This window comes from Pseudorasbora parva, chromosome 22 (genome assembly GCF_024679245.1).
Source record: "Pseudorasbora parva isolate DD20220531a chromosome 22, ASM2467924v1, whole genome shotgun sequence".
In the NCBI taxonomy this organism is placed as follows: Eukaryota; Metazoa; Chordata; class Actinopteri; order Cypriniformes; family Gobionidae; genus Pseudorasbora; species Pseudorasbora parva.
The window spans coordinates 17,173,683-17,189,007 of record NC_090193.1 but is presented as its reverse complement, the minus strand read 5'-3'; the positions used below and the strand labels follow the sequence as shown (position 1 = coordinate 17,189,007).

Genomic DNA, 15,325 nt, shown 5'->3' with positions numbered 1-15,325 from the left:
TGCTCGCACAATAAATAACGTATTAAAACATGTCTGGTTACTTGTGGCAGCTCATTGCGATCACTCTCTCCGTGTTTGTAAAGTATTACTCCTTTGCTTATTGTTCAGCTTCTTTCACTATAAGGAATCTTGTACTTGTTTTATTTAAAGGTGCACTGTGTACATTTTAGCCGCATCTAGCAGTGAGGCTGCGAACTGCAACTGCCCACCGCTCACCCCTCCCTTTCAAAGCACATAGAGAAGCTACGGTGGCTGACACAGGACAAAGATGTCGTCGTTGGAGACAGCAGAGTAGCTAACGCTCTGTAGAGCAGTTTGTCCGTTTAGGGCTACTGTAGAAACATGGCAGCTAGGGCTGGGACAACGCGTCAATGTCATCGATGATGTCGACACAAAAAATATGTGTCGATTCCCCAGACCCAAATCAAAGATGGCGGCGCCGGAGAGTAGTAGCAACCATAGATATATATCAAGCGGCAACCTCCCGCGATCTCTCTTGAAGCCAATACGGAAGTAATGTAAACTGCAATTCCTCAACTGGCCAACAGGCTCCAGAAGGGAGCAGAATCTCATTGAGCCCCATGTTAAAATTCTCAACTTTAAAGCAGAAAAAAAAATGCTTACAGCCTGGTACAAATTGTGGTTTTGGCTTATAAGGCTAATTTTGATCTTCATGACAACTCTGAGGGGGGTGAATTTTTTTAATAACTAATTCGTTTACGTTATATAAAGCCTTAAAGTTCTGCATAATTAAGTGCGTGGTTACAAGTGGATAGCCATTTATCTGCCGTCTATAGTTATTGCGTCTCCTCAGCTCCGCGCACATCCCACCTTTTTGCCCATTTTCTGTTATCCGGGAGTGACACGCGTTGACTCGCTCACAAGATGGCAACGCCCAGCTCGACCATACTTTAAGCTTCAGAACGGCTTATCAGAATCCTATGGGTGACGTCACGGACACTACGTCCATATTTTTTTTACAGTCTGATATATATATAATAAAGTATATTATGTAATTAATATATAAGTATATTATTTGTTATGTATATCTACGGTAGCAACACGAATCCTCAGACTTTCAGAAGTGCAAGGCTTGCGGGTTGGCGCGCGGCGCGCACGGAGCAACTAGCGCTCTTAACACAGGCGCGCATGCACGCGTTTTGTTAGGGCTACATAAACAAATTTCTGCACACATGAAGACAGATGTTTTGGTAATATTTTATGTATTTTAATCACAAAAACAAACGTTTGCATCAAGTGAAAGCATCGGGCACATTGGCTACCTACATAATAAGCTGTTTTAAATTGAAAATGTTCAATGTCTTTCTTATCGCGCTGATGTGACCGAGGGTATCCTCTAAGTGAGCACAGTTTCATCCCAGGACTATTCCGGTTTTAAACGGAATATCGGCGCCCTTAATGCACTCTACATGTAACTGTTTTCACTGTCATGCAGCAGATGCGCGTGGCGTTTCTGTTGCGTGTCAGCCACGGGGCTGCGTGGCGTTTTCTCTGCCTTTGCACAAGCGACATGCGGCACCGCTGCTGCTATTGATGCGGAGGGAAGCCCTATACTTAATGTTGAACATAAATAGCCTACAGCAAAGACAATGTCGGCAGTAGCCTATTGACCACATATCTATGGTATTGCCGGCAAAATTGGCTACAGAATATTTCGTTTTGTATTGACAGTTGCAATATTCCAAACTCGATAATCGTCGTTTTTTATTATTAGTACAATTAGGCCTATCTGCATTTATGTTAACCTAGAGACTTTCAAACATGAAAATGTCATTTATTAATATGTATTCGTGTCAAAATGATATAGAAACATCTTTTCCTTCTATTTTGCCTGGAGACGCTTCCAACACGTTCTCGTGTCGCGTGAAAAATAGGCGCTCTTCTATTTCTAGCATGCACGCGGTTTCCGCGTTTGTCACGCAGGCAGTGTGCAGCAAACTCCAAGCTGTTAACATGGCATGGGAGCCGAAACAAGAACAGACACGTATGCACCCGCGATGCTCACGACACGCTTGCAGTGTGTCCCCGGATTTGATTAGCCAACTTGTTGATATTTAATCGATGGACATAGCCTGTAGGCTGAGTTGCATACATAGAAAAAATCATATATTGGTTTTCTTTGTTGTTGGTTTATACTTATTTATTTGTGTGTGTGTGTGTGGGTGTGTGTGTGTGTGTGTGTGTGTGTGTACTTTATGTTTTCAAGGTTTTATTGAATGCATTGCTCTTGTATAGTCTTTTACTTTGGAATTGTAAGAGCAATAAACATATTGCAATGTTAAGGAATCAGTAGTTCATTCAGATAATTAAATCAACATGTATAAATTGCTATTAGGCAATTATTGGGGAGAGAATCGATAATCGGATCAAAATCGAATCGGACAGGAAAAATTAATCGTTAGATTAATCGATGCATCGGAAAAATAATCGCTAGATTAATTTGCTTATCCCAGCCCTAATGGCAGCGCAAAATGGCGGCTTCACTGTAAGAGGACTGCTGTGTATGTAAATAGAAATGGCTCATTCTAAGCTAATAAAGACATAACTGTTCATTATCTAATGTCTTTATACATCACCGAAAAAATATATATTGTTATGTATATATTGCATTTCTGTCAATTGATCCTCATAAATACTTTACACTGCATCTTTAAGTCCAGTAAAACATTTTAGTAGGCTAGTGCTTTCACAATAAACAATTTCAGAGCTGCATTAGCTACAGAGGGCCATACTGTTATGTTATCCTTTAATGCTTTTACATTAAGAAATTAGGGCAATATTATGATACATGTTGAATAAATGATCCACTGGCTGAGATCAAGCTATATTGTTTTTGTTATCTAGCAGATATATCAGTGCTACGTTTTAGTTATTAAAAATTAAACTGCAAAAAGAGAAATGAATTTGGTATTGCGTGTAGTCTGATAGAAGGAGTGTATGAAATGTGATGGATTTGTGCAGTGTCTGTAGGACGACTGAGCGCTCCATTGTACATAAGAGTTTTAAATATTAACCCATTTATTAGTTAGAGTTCTTAAAAAATATTAAATGTGTCATGTTTTTTCTCTGGTGAATTGTATTTGTTATCATTGTACGTTACTGAGTGCGTCCTAAAACATGGCTGTGAAAACACTGCTAGTTCTGAAAGTTTTTTAATGAACAGAAACTAGGAGAGTCGGTACATTCAATTAAATTAATGAACCACAATTCATTAAACACAGTTCGATACTTCATGATTCTAGAAGTTTCGAGAACTGTGTGTTTTCCATACAAACAAAAGTAATTGAGGGGGGTTTAGAGTTAAGTAATTCAAGTTTATGAGATAAAACTTGAGATTAAGTAAATCTCAAGTTTATGTTTTTTAGCATGTTCATTTAGATTATGAAATGCTGTGTTTGTGTGTGTGTAAGATAGCTGTGTTTGTGTGTGTGTATGTGTGTGTGTGTGTGTGTGTCTAATAAGATGCTGTTAAATGCATAAATTGACCTGTTTGGTTGCAGCGTCAGACAAGTTTCTCAAGGTCCACAGGCAGTTTTGCATCAAACGTGGAGTGGTGCCAGTCAGATGCTTACCAAGAGCTTGCATTCCACCTGAGAGAATATTAGATTCATTTGTGAATAGTAGTTATTATAGTTAACTAAAATAAAAATAAAATAATATTTGTTAATAAAAAAAATAAAAGTTAATAAACTGAAATAAAATACTGGGTTTTAGATAATTTTAGCTAGTATTAAAATATTAATATATATATATATATATATATATATATATATATATATATATATATATATATATATATATATATATATATATATATATATATATATATATAAAAATATAGAAATAAAAGTCAATTCAAAATATATGTATAAAAAACAACAAAAAAACAATAGGATCTCAATGATATTCAAGTGAATAGTGTTTTTACTGTCTGCCAGGTAACCACAATTTTGCTGAAAAGCCACAATTAACAGTAAGTGTGATGGTTGCTTTATTAAGCACAACCAATTAAAAACACTAATTACTATATCTGGAAGATATAGTTCAATTTTCCAGTTTGACTTACCAGCATCTACAATAGCAGGCTTGTTACTAGGGCAGACAGAGAGCACTTTGAGCACACGGCTAGTGGTCCAGAGCAGCTTCTCATAGTTGTAGGTTCTCATGATGTTCACTAGACCCTCAGGGCCTCCGTTAGCCAGAATAATCAGCTGTGAAACAATCACAACAATTGCATTTTAAGGAAAATTACTTACAGTTCAAGAACATCAACAACTAATACATTTATTTGTTTTATTTTGTATGACAGTAATGTAGAATGAATATATGAATATATGAATATATATATATTACATTTCTAACATTAACTATCTAAACTATCCATCACATGCTTATATATAAATATATATATATTTAGTACCTGTACGAGCTGTACCCGTTTTTTGCTATTCTATTCTTAAGTGACATTGAATCATGATTCGGATCGCCAATGTCATGTGATTTCAGTAGTTTGACACGCAATCCGAATCATGAATCAATGCGCTGATTCACAACCGTTTGAATCTTTTTTTGAGGTTTGAAAACAAACCCGGAAGAGAAGACAATGCTAAATAAAGTTGTAGTTTTTGCTATTTTTTGACCAAAATGTATTTTCGATGCTTCAAGTGATTCTAATTAACTAACTGATGTCTCATATGGACTACTTTGATGATGTTTTTATTCCCTTTCTGGACATGGACAGTATAGTGTGCATACACTTGGATATGCTGTCTGACTAAATATAAAATATCTTAAAATGTGTTCCAAAGATGAACGGAGGTCTGACGGGTGTCGAACAACATTAGGGTGAATCCTTAATGACATCAAGTTCATTTTTGGGTGAACTAACCCTTTAACGCAGTAAGACAACTACTTAGTCCAGAATCACGTGTTTGACAGGCGTTTAGTGCACGCGCGCTCGGAAAAGCGCATGTTAAAACCGTGCATAAGCACGCAAATTAAATGTTTAACCGGTCCGGCAAGGCTTTAAAACGCATGCAAAAAATGAACTTTGGTGATTGTGAATAACTATAGTTTTCCGTGAGTATAACTCTACCACTAACGTGTGATGTGAATGAATGTCGTGTTGTTCAGTGCATTGGGATGGAGGCAAATTATAGAATTTGTAGAAAAATAATTAATTCAATTAAAAAACGCAATTCACAAGCACGTATTGAACTGTGAATGCTGTACTGAATGGTTCAATATTATATTGAGAATTGTGGCATTCCTAATCTATCTATCTATCTATCTATCTATCTATCTATCTATCTATCTATCTATCTATCTATCTATCTATCTATCTATCTATCTATCTATCTATCTATCTATCTATCTATCTATCTATCTATCTATCTATCTATCTATCTAATCTAATCTAGTCAAGATGCATAACATAAACACCTTGCTCTCCTGGTTGCCATAGGAAAGCAGCTGTAGGCAGTCTGTGGTGATGGCCAGGAACTTTGGGTTGCTTTTCTTCAGCAGGGGAACCATCCTCTGCAGACCGTCAGCCAGACGCACCGCCATCTTGGCTCCCTCTTGGTGCAGGAGCAGGTTATGCAGGGTGGTAATGGCATAGAAAAGAACAGAATCCATCGGAGAACTGAAAAAGGAATGAGTTGGATGGTTAAAATCAAGTCCTGGATTAATTTCCTAATAATTGGGGAGATCCAAGTTCCTAATAATGTAAATAAAATACAGCATCTCACATTTGCAATAAATAAATACATTAAAAAAATAGATTTAGTTTAGGGTGGCACATATACAGCTTATGGTTTACCCTAAAATGTTTTTTATTTCACCAATGAAAAACAAAAGGAGATCTTATTGTGATTGTTATTCACATTCCAGTGGGTGTACCTCTTTATTTTCCCTTTTTTTTTTCTCCCTTGCTACCAGTCGTTCTCTTAGCCTCACCCGTATTAACTTTGGCGCCGGAAGTAGCAACCTCTTCTCCCAAATCGAAATCCCCCAACATTATCCTTTAAAACTAATTTGTAACCTGCTAATTGTGCTCTATCCTTTGCACTTCCGTGCTTGTAAATTTTCACCTAAGCTGACGCTACGCCTACATCATTTGTTGGGGTCAGAGGTCACCCCCCCGCCAGAAATCGCACATACAGCTGTTGCCAGAAGCCAGTGATTATAGCTTATAAAGTTTTAAATATGATCATTTTTCGTACAAAAAAAGTTACGTTGCTTAAGACATTTGTTAACCCACTGGAGTCGTATGGATTGCTTTTATAATGGATAGATAAACTATCTATCCATTATAAACCGTTCGACAGAGGAAAGTCATATACACCTAGGATGGCTTGAGGATGAGTTAGTTATGGGATCATTTTTATTTTTAGGTGAACTATTCCTTTAAACTTTTTAAGTTTTTGCTTTGTAAAGTACGAATCATCATGGACTTTCACTGTATTGAAAACTGAGGCTTGGACATCCTGCCTAAAGTCTTATTTAGCCACATGTAATGACAAACATATCTGGGCAAACTAGTCATTTACTTCAGAATTACAGCCTCTCTCACCTCAGCATGCGCACCAGAGCTGGAATGCCCCCTGATTTGAAGATGGCGAGCAGCCCCTCGCGGTGGTGCGAGAGGTTGTGCAGGATGCTGGCCGTGGCGCGGGTTGTCTCCATGTCGGACGTGTTCTGCATGGCTCTCACTACGGCGGCCACCATCTGCGGGGACTGCATCAGAGCCCGGCGGGATGCCTCCTTGCGGGTCAGCTGGTTCACGATCATAGCGGCCTTATTCACCACGACCTGAAGTCAAGGGAGAGGGGATACATTTTTTGTGATATCTGATGTCATAACACTCACTCTTTGCACGTTCTCTATTTCTATGTTTTAAATATGTGCAGCGAGGTACCTGGTCGTCGTCGTTGAGGAGTTTGGTGAGCTCTGGAATGGCGCGTGTAGCGAGTTCAGCATCATCCTGGTAGTTAATGAGGTGAACGATGGCGGCTTTGAGTTGCTGAGATGGTTCGGCTAGCTTCTGTACATTGGTCTGCTGGGATGAATCGATCTGTGTGGAAAGGACGGCCGTTCCCTCCATCAACGTCTCAGGAAACATGGCCGCCCTCACACGCTGGGCACGGGTCATATTGTATTGAGACTCCACATCTATAGGAGAGCAATAAACAGAAGTTTTGAAGGGAAATAATCTGAAATATATCTGCATAGTGTGGATGCTGGCGAAGACAATTGGTAAACTGCTATGGGAAGATTGCTACATAATAAACTCATTTTGATATACAGTATATGATATGCTTTTCACCTGCAGGGTTCTCTGTGAATGTGGTAGAGTACGTTATTTTCTTGGTGCTGTACTCTGCTCCATCTTCATCTGAGCGAACCGTAGTGGCTCCTGATTGGATGCCTGAATCTGTCCCGTAATACGACTGCTGCCACTCTGTGACCTTCACCGTACCTGGTGCCTCTGCTACTCACACACACACGCACACGATTTGAGTTGTGCTATTACCTTGGTTTTGTCAAAACCATACATTTTACTCCCTCTGAATTTACTCCCATAATCATGCAAAGCTTCATGGAACATAGGAAAAAGGGGTGATATCTAGATAGAGGACCTTAAAGCTAATAAACATAGATTACAAGGCACAAAAAATGTGCTAATGTAACTAATATTGGTAATCAAACAGTTGATGGCATCCATTGATTTCCATAGTAGGAAAAAAAAAAACATACTATGGAAGTCAATGCTACCGTCAATCATCTGGTTACCAACAGTCTTTAAAATATCTTCTTTTGTGTATAACATAAGAAAAAAACTCATTAAGGTTTGGAACAACATAAGGTTGAGTAAATGATGATAGAATATTCATTTTTGGGTGAACTTTCCCTTCAAATTCCTTTTGGCAGGCTTCTCTATCTAGTGGACAATTTCACATTACAGCATTTTTTCTAGATTTTTTTTCATCTTAAAGAGAGATAACTTATATCAGTTATAGGCCTATTTTAGAGATTTTTTAAATGCATTGGTTGAATCATTTTAACAGTTAAATGTATGCTTTAACAAAATCTCAATGAATGTCCAATTTATACTGTACATTAAAATGTTGTAATACCTAAAGTAATACCTAAAATCACTTGTAGAATTTAACAAAAAATGTTTAAGCTTTTATTTATTTTTCTTTTATAAACATAAAATAGCGAATAAAAGCAGATTTTAATGCTGAATATTTTGTGGTTCTCAAGTCTAATCAAGTCACCTTTATTTCTATGGCACTTTATACAATACAGGTCGTTTCAAAGCAGCTCCACAGTAATAAACGGCAATAATCAATACTGCAAGTACATCAAATATAAGACAAATTTTAAAATCTGCTGTAAAGCAGCTCTACAGAAGACAATTGTCTCATTGTTCTCTGATTCAGTTTAGTTTATTGTTTTCATTGTTGCATGTTTCCTTTTCATCCAATTGTGTCAGTGCAGTCAAATCGATAATATTACTGAATATTAAGTGTCCGTGACCATATACAGATCATGGGGTACGTTCCCTCATTTCACATGCGCTCATACATTTATTGATTATATGAAGCGTGGGATTTTTCTACTTTTTGTCAAATAAATTTGGCTTTGAACGGATTCCTGCTTGTCCCGGTCATCTCATTGCCTCTAACCGTAAGGTTCATCCACAACAAATCATAACATTAAAATAATAATAGTTTTAATATTGTAAAAAACTACATGTACTTACAGCGCATTTCCATTTTGGCCTCCCGGAATCAAACCAAACAGCCCAAATGTAAAACCTGCAAAAAACAAAAACAAAACAATCAATCAGTTCATCCTGCAAACTGTTCTTCATCAGGAGGACAAAACACCATTAGAAACTGAAGTTACCAAAACAATCCCAAGCAATCGAAACTAGTGCAGAGGATCATGGGAGAAGTGGAGGGGGGAATGCCAGCGGTAGGATTTGACCCCGTGGCTTCTCAAACAAGGCGTGTGAGCTAATGCTCGACTGCGAGCACAACAACCTCACAAAACCGGCTCTGCGTGTTTCGACATTTACACACCCCTTTCTCCAACTCTCACACATTTGAACACAACTACAATATCCATTAGATGCGAAAGCACAATATGGGAACAGTAATTCTTAAAATCCATTTATAACTTAAAACAAGGCAACAATAAAACCCTGTTCTCAAAATAAGCAGGAACAGACCAAATGGATTTGCCTGCCATAACTTTTTTCCCTTTAGCACGCCATTTTATTGTCTCTCTCCTGGATTTGTTTGAACTCCTCCTCATACATTACTAATTTCTCTCCCACCCTCATTCAGGTGCTCTACAGTACATCCTCCATTTGGCTTTCTCTCTTTTATAACCCATTCTGACTGTGTCTAACCAAAACCTTTGAACTCCAGAGGAGAGGAGCAGAATTTATCAGACAGCCTATTTAGACGTCATGCATTTTTTTGGATCTGATTGCTATCCAATAGGGTATAAACAATCCATTTACACTTGTCCACATAAATGTGTCTCCATAACACAGATCATCTGATCTACTGTGTCTGTGTTATATGCATATTATCTGTTTAGAAGGAGTAAAGAAAAAGAAAAGAAAAAAACATTACAAGTCACATCTTGTATGCGCCTCAAACAATCTGCTGAGGTAATCTGTGTTTCATAACTGGATAGCTGTAAAGGCATAAACCGACCAAGTGTAAATATCCCCAGAGAAGACAGAAAACACTGACAGATCATAATCACCAATTATTTTACAAGTATATTAATCTACATAAATTTAGCAACAAGACTGACAAAAGTCACAATATTGTTTTTTATTATTATTCCAGAATCTATATCAATTCCAATTCATATTATTGCTTATCGAAGAGGCAGAGGAAAGTTACTTCTTATGTCAGCAGAGGGCAGAGCTTGACAATAAGGTCTACACGATTGCCCGGGACCAGCATAAACGTCGCTCGGCACAGTTGGCGCAATTGTCACTCGCCCAATCGGGTTAGTAGTGCAACATCATTTGTATATAAATGATGTACAAGTATATAATTTAGCATGTGTTTTTAAGCCTTGCCATTTTAAATATTCAAGCTCAAGAAGACATGAAAGAGAACTTAGTCCAAAAGCGTAGTAAGTTTTTTGCGTGGACACATCCGAAGTATGCGCCCAGAAAGCTGTTTCTCAGAAAGTGCCGAATTGAGCTCTTTTTTACATCTTCTTGCGCTTAAACAGACATAATCACAAAATATGACATCAAATGCCGGTCTCTGCACTGTAAAAAGTAATAAGTTGACTTTACTTAGAAAAGCTGTGGAAACTGATTGCCTCAAAATTTTCAAGCAAATTAGGTCATCATTTTTGACTTGATACTACTTACTACTACTTTGTAGAGTTAACTTGTGTATTTGTAGAGGTTACCACAAAACTTGAGTACAAGTAACTCATTTCAAAAGTTCAGCCAACTTACATATATAAGTTGGGGTTTGTAAGCAGAACTCAAACAAAATAGTTCTTTTAACTAGTTCTTTAATCTGTCCTTGTTCATTTTACTAGAAGAATGTGTGGAAACTGATTGCCTTAAAATTCTCAAGTAAGCTGAACTTAACACTCAGTTAAGTAAGCTTAATTGCATCAAGTTGTGCTTACTTAAACCATTCAAGTCGACATAATTCTATCTGTGAGCTGAGGAAGTGTACTCCCAGAATGCATTGCAGCATGAATAAATTAATCACAGGGCAATCGTAACACCATTTTATTATTTTTGGCTTTATTTTACCTTTTTATTTGTTGTCTTTTGTCAGTATAACCCCAATAATGACAGCAAATGAACTTTTAATGGCCTTATTAAGTGTAAAAAAAAAAAATGTTACCATTGTTGTGTTTTGCATGCTGAATGTTGAAGTCTGTGTGTGACTCAAGCATGGTCAATTGTTGGATATTGTCACAAATCTAGAGGCATTATATCAACACAATTAAAAATTTGTCAAAAGTATTATATATTTACAATAACATTTTAAAAGATCATTAATTGGTATTACATTTTTTATCTATATGAGTAGTTGTGTATGTATATATGTGTGTGTGTGTGTGTATGTATGTGTATATATATATATATATATATATATATATATATATATATATATATGTGTGTGTGTGTGTGTGTGTGTGTGTGTGTGTGTGTGTATATATATATATGTGTATATATATATATATATATATATATATATACTTATTTCTTCCCTTCCTTTGAAATCAGATAACTGTGATTTCGTGCTGCATTGCTGCATCAATAGGAAGATATTTATAGTAATATAAATTAAGTTCCAAGTGCCCAACCAAAGGGAACACCGATCACCACAATGGTGAGAAATTTTAGGAAATCAACATAAATTTATGAAGTCAGCTTATGTGTTGCTCTCCCAAAGTATTTAGTTGTATTTTCAATAACATTCAAGATGACTGGAAAATAAGTGAATACAACTAAGAAGAACGATGACTGCAGAAGTGGAGGAAATGAGTGAAAAGTCTATTAAGAATTGCCCCGCCTCAACCTTTTGCCCGCCCACCTGTTTTTTTTTTTTTTTTTTTTTTCCTTTGGCAAAATGGTACTCAAGCTAGTCAAGTAATGCTTACGTGGGTTTTCTAAGTAACAAAGGCAGAGCATGCAAACAGTTCAGATTACTATATTGTCTTAAGTAAGTTCAAATTATTGACATTAAGTAAATTTTACTAAAAAGATTTAGTAAGAACAGCTGTTGGATTTAACAGTGTGAACATGCATTTAGTACAACACACTCAACATTCTTAAGTACAATGTACTAAACTTGCTTAGTTTAGCTATTGCATCCGCCTAAAAGTTCACAATACTCAGTATATTCAAGTTAAATCAACAAATTTTCCAAAATCAGTTAATTTTACAAGTTTTTCTTTAGTAGATTCGACAATTACTTTTTACAGTGTGCAAGCATCCTAGTAAACATAGACAGTTATATCTTAAGTGAAGATGAACAGTTGAGAAATAAAACACATGTCTAACAGTAGCAGGGTTGCCAACTCTCACGCATCTGGCGTGATACTCACGCTTTCAGGCTCTGTCTCACGCTCTCACTCCGCCCAACTCAATCTCACGCCAAATTGCCAAACCTGCTTTTGATATTAAACAAAGCTATAAGCTTTAATTTTTTAAAATGTGTTTTAATGAAATTCAAACAATAAATAGCGTTTTGGCGCTAATGTGGCATAATGTTAAAGCCAGAGGCGTTGAAAAACGGAGTTGCATGCTCTCGTCTCCCTGCGGTGCGCGCTGGTCACGTGGCCCATGAGCGCTCAATACTTCTAGCGCTGTGCCAATGCATTTAAATGGCTTAAGCGGATACACAACAGTTTCACCATATAGATGTTTGCGGCAAGTTTTGGTAAACAGTACAGCTTAGTGTTAGTGTTTATTGTTTATTAAGTCAGCCATATTTACAGGATCGTTTTATTATGGAGAGTGATAGAGATTCAACATTGTTAACATTAATGTTATTCTTGTATTTAGCCCTTAGGTATTCCTTACTAATATGTCACACTCATACTCATTAAATTATATTTATTGAATATTTTGAGGAGATCTTTTGGTACTAAATACTATTTGTGCAACAATTATTGTCAATAAATGACCACTTAAAACAATTTTCTTCTAATATTTGTATTTCTTCTAAAATTTATATTACAATTAGTGTAGTAATTAATATTAAAATAGAGAATTCCAATTCAAAGAGGCAAATTAGTCATTTTGTGGCTAAAAAATATTAATGTTTATTTGTTTGGAAAAATGTTTGGAGCAATTTTTGTTTGTTAAATTAAAGTTTTAATTTTTTTATGTGACGACCCAGTGAGTTAACCGCATGTTTAATAGCCTAGTCTCTCAAACCAACTCTTGAATTGTCTTGCCTATATAAACTTTAATTTAACAAACAAAATTAGGATAATAAAAAACGAAACGAAAAATAACTACTTTGACATTAAAAACAAAACTGAACTATTTTAATGGCTGCAACAATGTAAAAAATAAAATAAATAAATAAAAAACACGGCTCCAGCCCTCGGGCTGAGAACTTTGATAAGCTGTCGGTTTTTACAAAGGAAAATGACTAAAATAGTAACTCACAGTGACTTGGATAAGTAACTTTAATCTGATTACTGGTTTGGAAATAGTAACGCGTTAGATTACTCGTTACTGGAAAAAAGTAGTCAGATTAGAGTAACGCGTTACTATGTAACGCGTTACTGGCATCACTGTTAATAAATATACATGTATCTAATCTAGTTGCTCAAAAATATATTGCAGTCTTTGCATTCTAATAAATATTTAGATATGATGATCAAACACTAGATTTCTTTAAATGTGAAATTTCAAAACTTAAATAACTTGCATCCTAATCTTTTTAATGAATAATGATACTTATATAAGCAGTCACAAGTGAATATTAAGGAATGGCACATATAATTTGACCCATGTTTAAACTAGTGCCAAAACAAACATATTATTATGTACAGTATATATACTAGATATTAACTGATACTGAATCAAGATCAAAAGCATTTCAGATTTGCCTATGGAGTTTTATAGCAATTTATGCGTTTTGCGATTTGTGTGTAAAATAATGCCTGTGGTAAACATAGCTCGACTATACTTTCACGTTTTGCTCAAAAATGTAAATGACACGCAAACATAATGAAAAAGCGAATTTTGAAGCAGTTATGTTAAAGGTGCACTATGTAGTATTTTTGCAGTAAAATATCCAAAAACCACTAGGCCAGTGTTACATATTTTGTTCAGTTGAGTACTTAAAATATCCCAAATGTTTCCAACTATTTGTAAATTGTGAGAAAATTGCTATTTTAACTAAGGACCGGGACGTGTCAGCATAGCATTTGAGCGAGTCGCCTGTCAATCGTCTCATATCTGCGTTACCCTCGGTTTTATTCTGCAGAAGCGCTTTTCTCTTAGCAGTGTGAACGTGTCACAGCAGCGCCGAGCGAACGCACAGAGTAACGTCATAACATCATTTTAAATACACTTAAATGTATCTAATGTGATAAACAGAGCTGCTTTACCTTATAATCATGACCGGAAAAGGCGGAAGTGCGTGCACCCGGCGACTGTGTCCGGTCCCGTCATAATAAAAGTCCCGGTACTCGTGAGCCGTGTGTTTGTATAACAATCGCTCCAGCGGCCGTGCTCAGCTCCACAACACTCGGTCCTGCTCTGCTTTACACTACAGTAACGTTAATAACCGCATCTATGAACATGATTTCTGCCCGAGTCCTATTTTCCACCGGAGGTGAAGACCACATTTCCCAAGATACTGCACTCAAACTTGGCGTCATCAAACTACACCTTTGTTTAGAATAGGCGCCCTCCAGTGGATGGAAAGTTGCATAGTGCAACTTTAACTCTTATAAATGTAAGTTTTTAATTAGTAACCCCTTTAATAAGTAAAATTAAACAATTTACTGAGGGTTCTGACATAATACCTGGCTTTATGGCTCTATTGGTTCTGTGCAACTCTTAAAGGTATAAAAACCGGCTCTTAAACCAGTCTAATAAACCTGCTGCTATCTTTGTTTTAATGTTAAACAACAAAGGACAACAAAAAAAGTCTCTGCTTTTAACTGAATAACTTCTTAAAATGTACTTCTTAAAATGATAGATTCACTCCAATAAACTTATTTAAAATGCACATAATCAGAGGGCTGAAATTCCCCAGCCAGCCTAGCAGAAACGCCTGGCCGTAGCCCTACAACCAAAAAGCAATGAAATGAAAGATTATAGACTCGCTCTGTAAAAAGATCACATGATCAAGAAGCCTATGTGCCGCACTCTACATAACATCATGAGAAAAGATCGGACACATACTTTGGATGCCTTGCATGTCAGCACTCGAAGACAGTGGTGTCTGTGGCCCCTAAGAGGAGTTTTACTTTAAACAGCACAAACAACATATCTAAGCAGATGTTTGTTGGTTTGCATCTGCTTTGAGCCTTTACTCGTGACAAAATTTGCCTCGCGCTGACACAAGTGGTCTTTCGTGTGGTACACTGAAATGGTTCTTTAGAGTTTAGAATTTTTTTAATCAACTGGTTTTCATTCAGGAAATTGCAAAGAGAATTTGCATATAAAGGGCCAGTGAGTGGTAACTCCCTTCACTAAAGCAATGGCATAAGGACACACCTAGCTGGGTGTAGCCAAGTCAAAAACTTGTCAAAACACGTAAAA

At 36.5% G+C, this 15,325-nt stretch overlaps 1 protein-coding gene across 1 annotated transcript in view; it reads right to left on the bottom strand.

Annotated features, from left to right (window-relative positions):
* Positions 1 to 15,325, bottom strand: part of jupa (junction plakoglobin a) — a 40,910-nt gene that overhangs the window by 11,671 nt on the left and 13,914 nt on the right. The window contains exons 2-8 of the mRNA XM_067432022.1: positions 8,792 to 8,846; positions 7,349 to 7,513; positions 6,941 to 7,194; positions 6,596 to 6,834; positions 5,464 to 5,665; positions 4,088 to 4,232; positions 3,508 to 3,611 (exon numbers count right to left, since the gene is read on the bottom strand). Coding sequence (XP_067288123.1) covers positions 3,508 to 3,611; positions 4,088 to 4,232; positions 5,464 to 5,665; positions 6,596 to 6,834; positions 6,941 to 7,194; positions 7,349 to 7,513; positions 8,792 to 8,804 — 1,122 coding nt within the window. The 5' untranslated portion in view covers positions 8,805 to 8,846. The remainder of the gene's footprint in view (positions 1 to 3,507; positions 3,612 to 4,087; positions 4,233 to 5,463; positions 5,666 to 6,595; positions 6,835 to 6,940; positions 7,195 to 7,348; positions 7,514 to 8,791; positions 8,847 to 15,325) is intronic.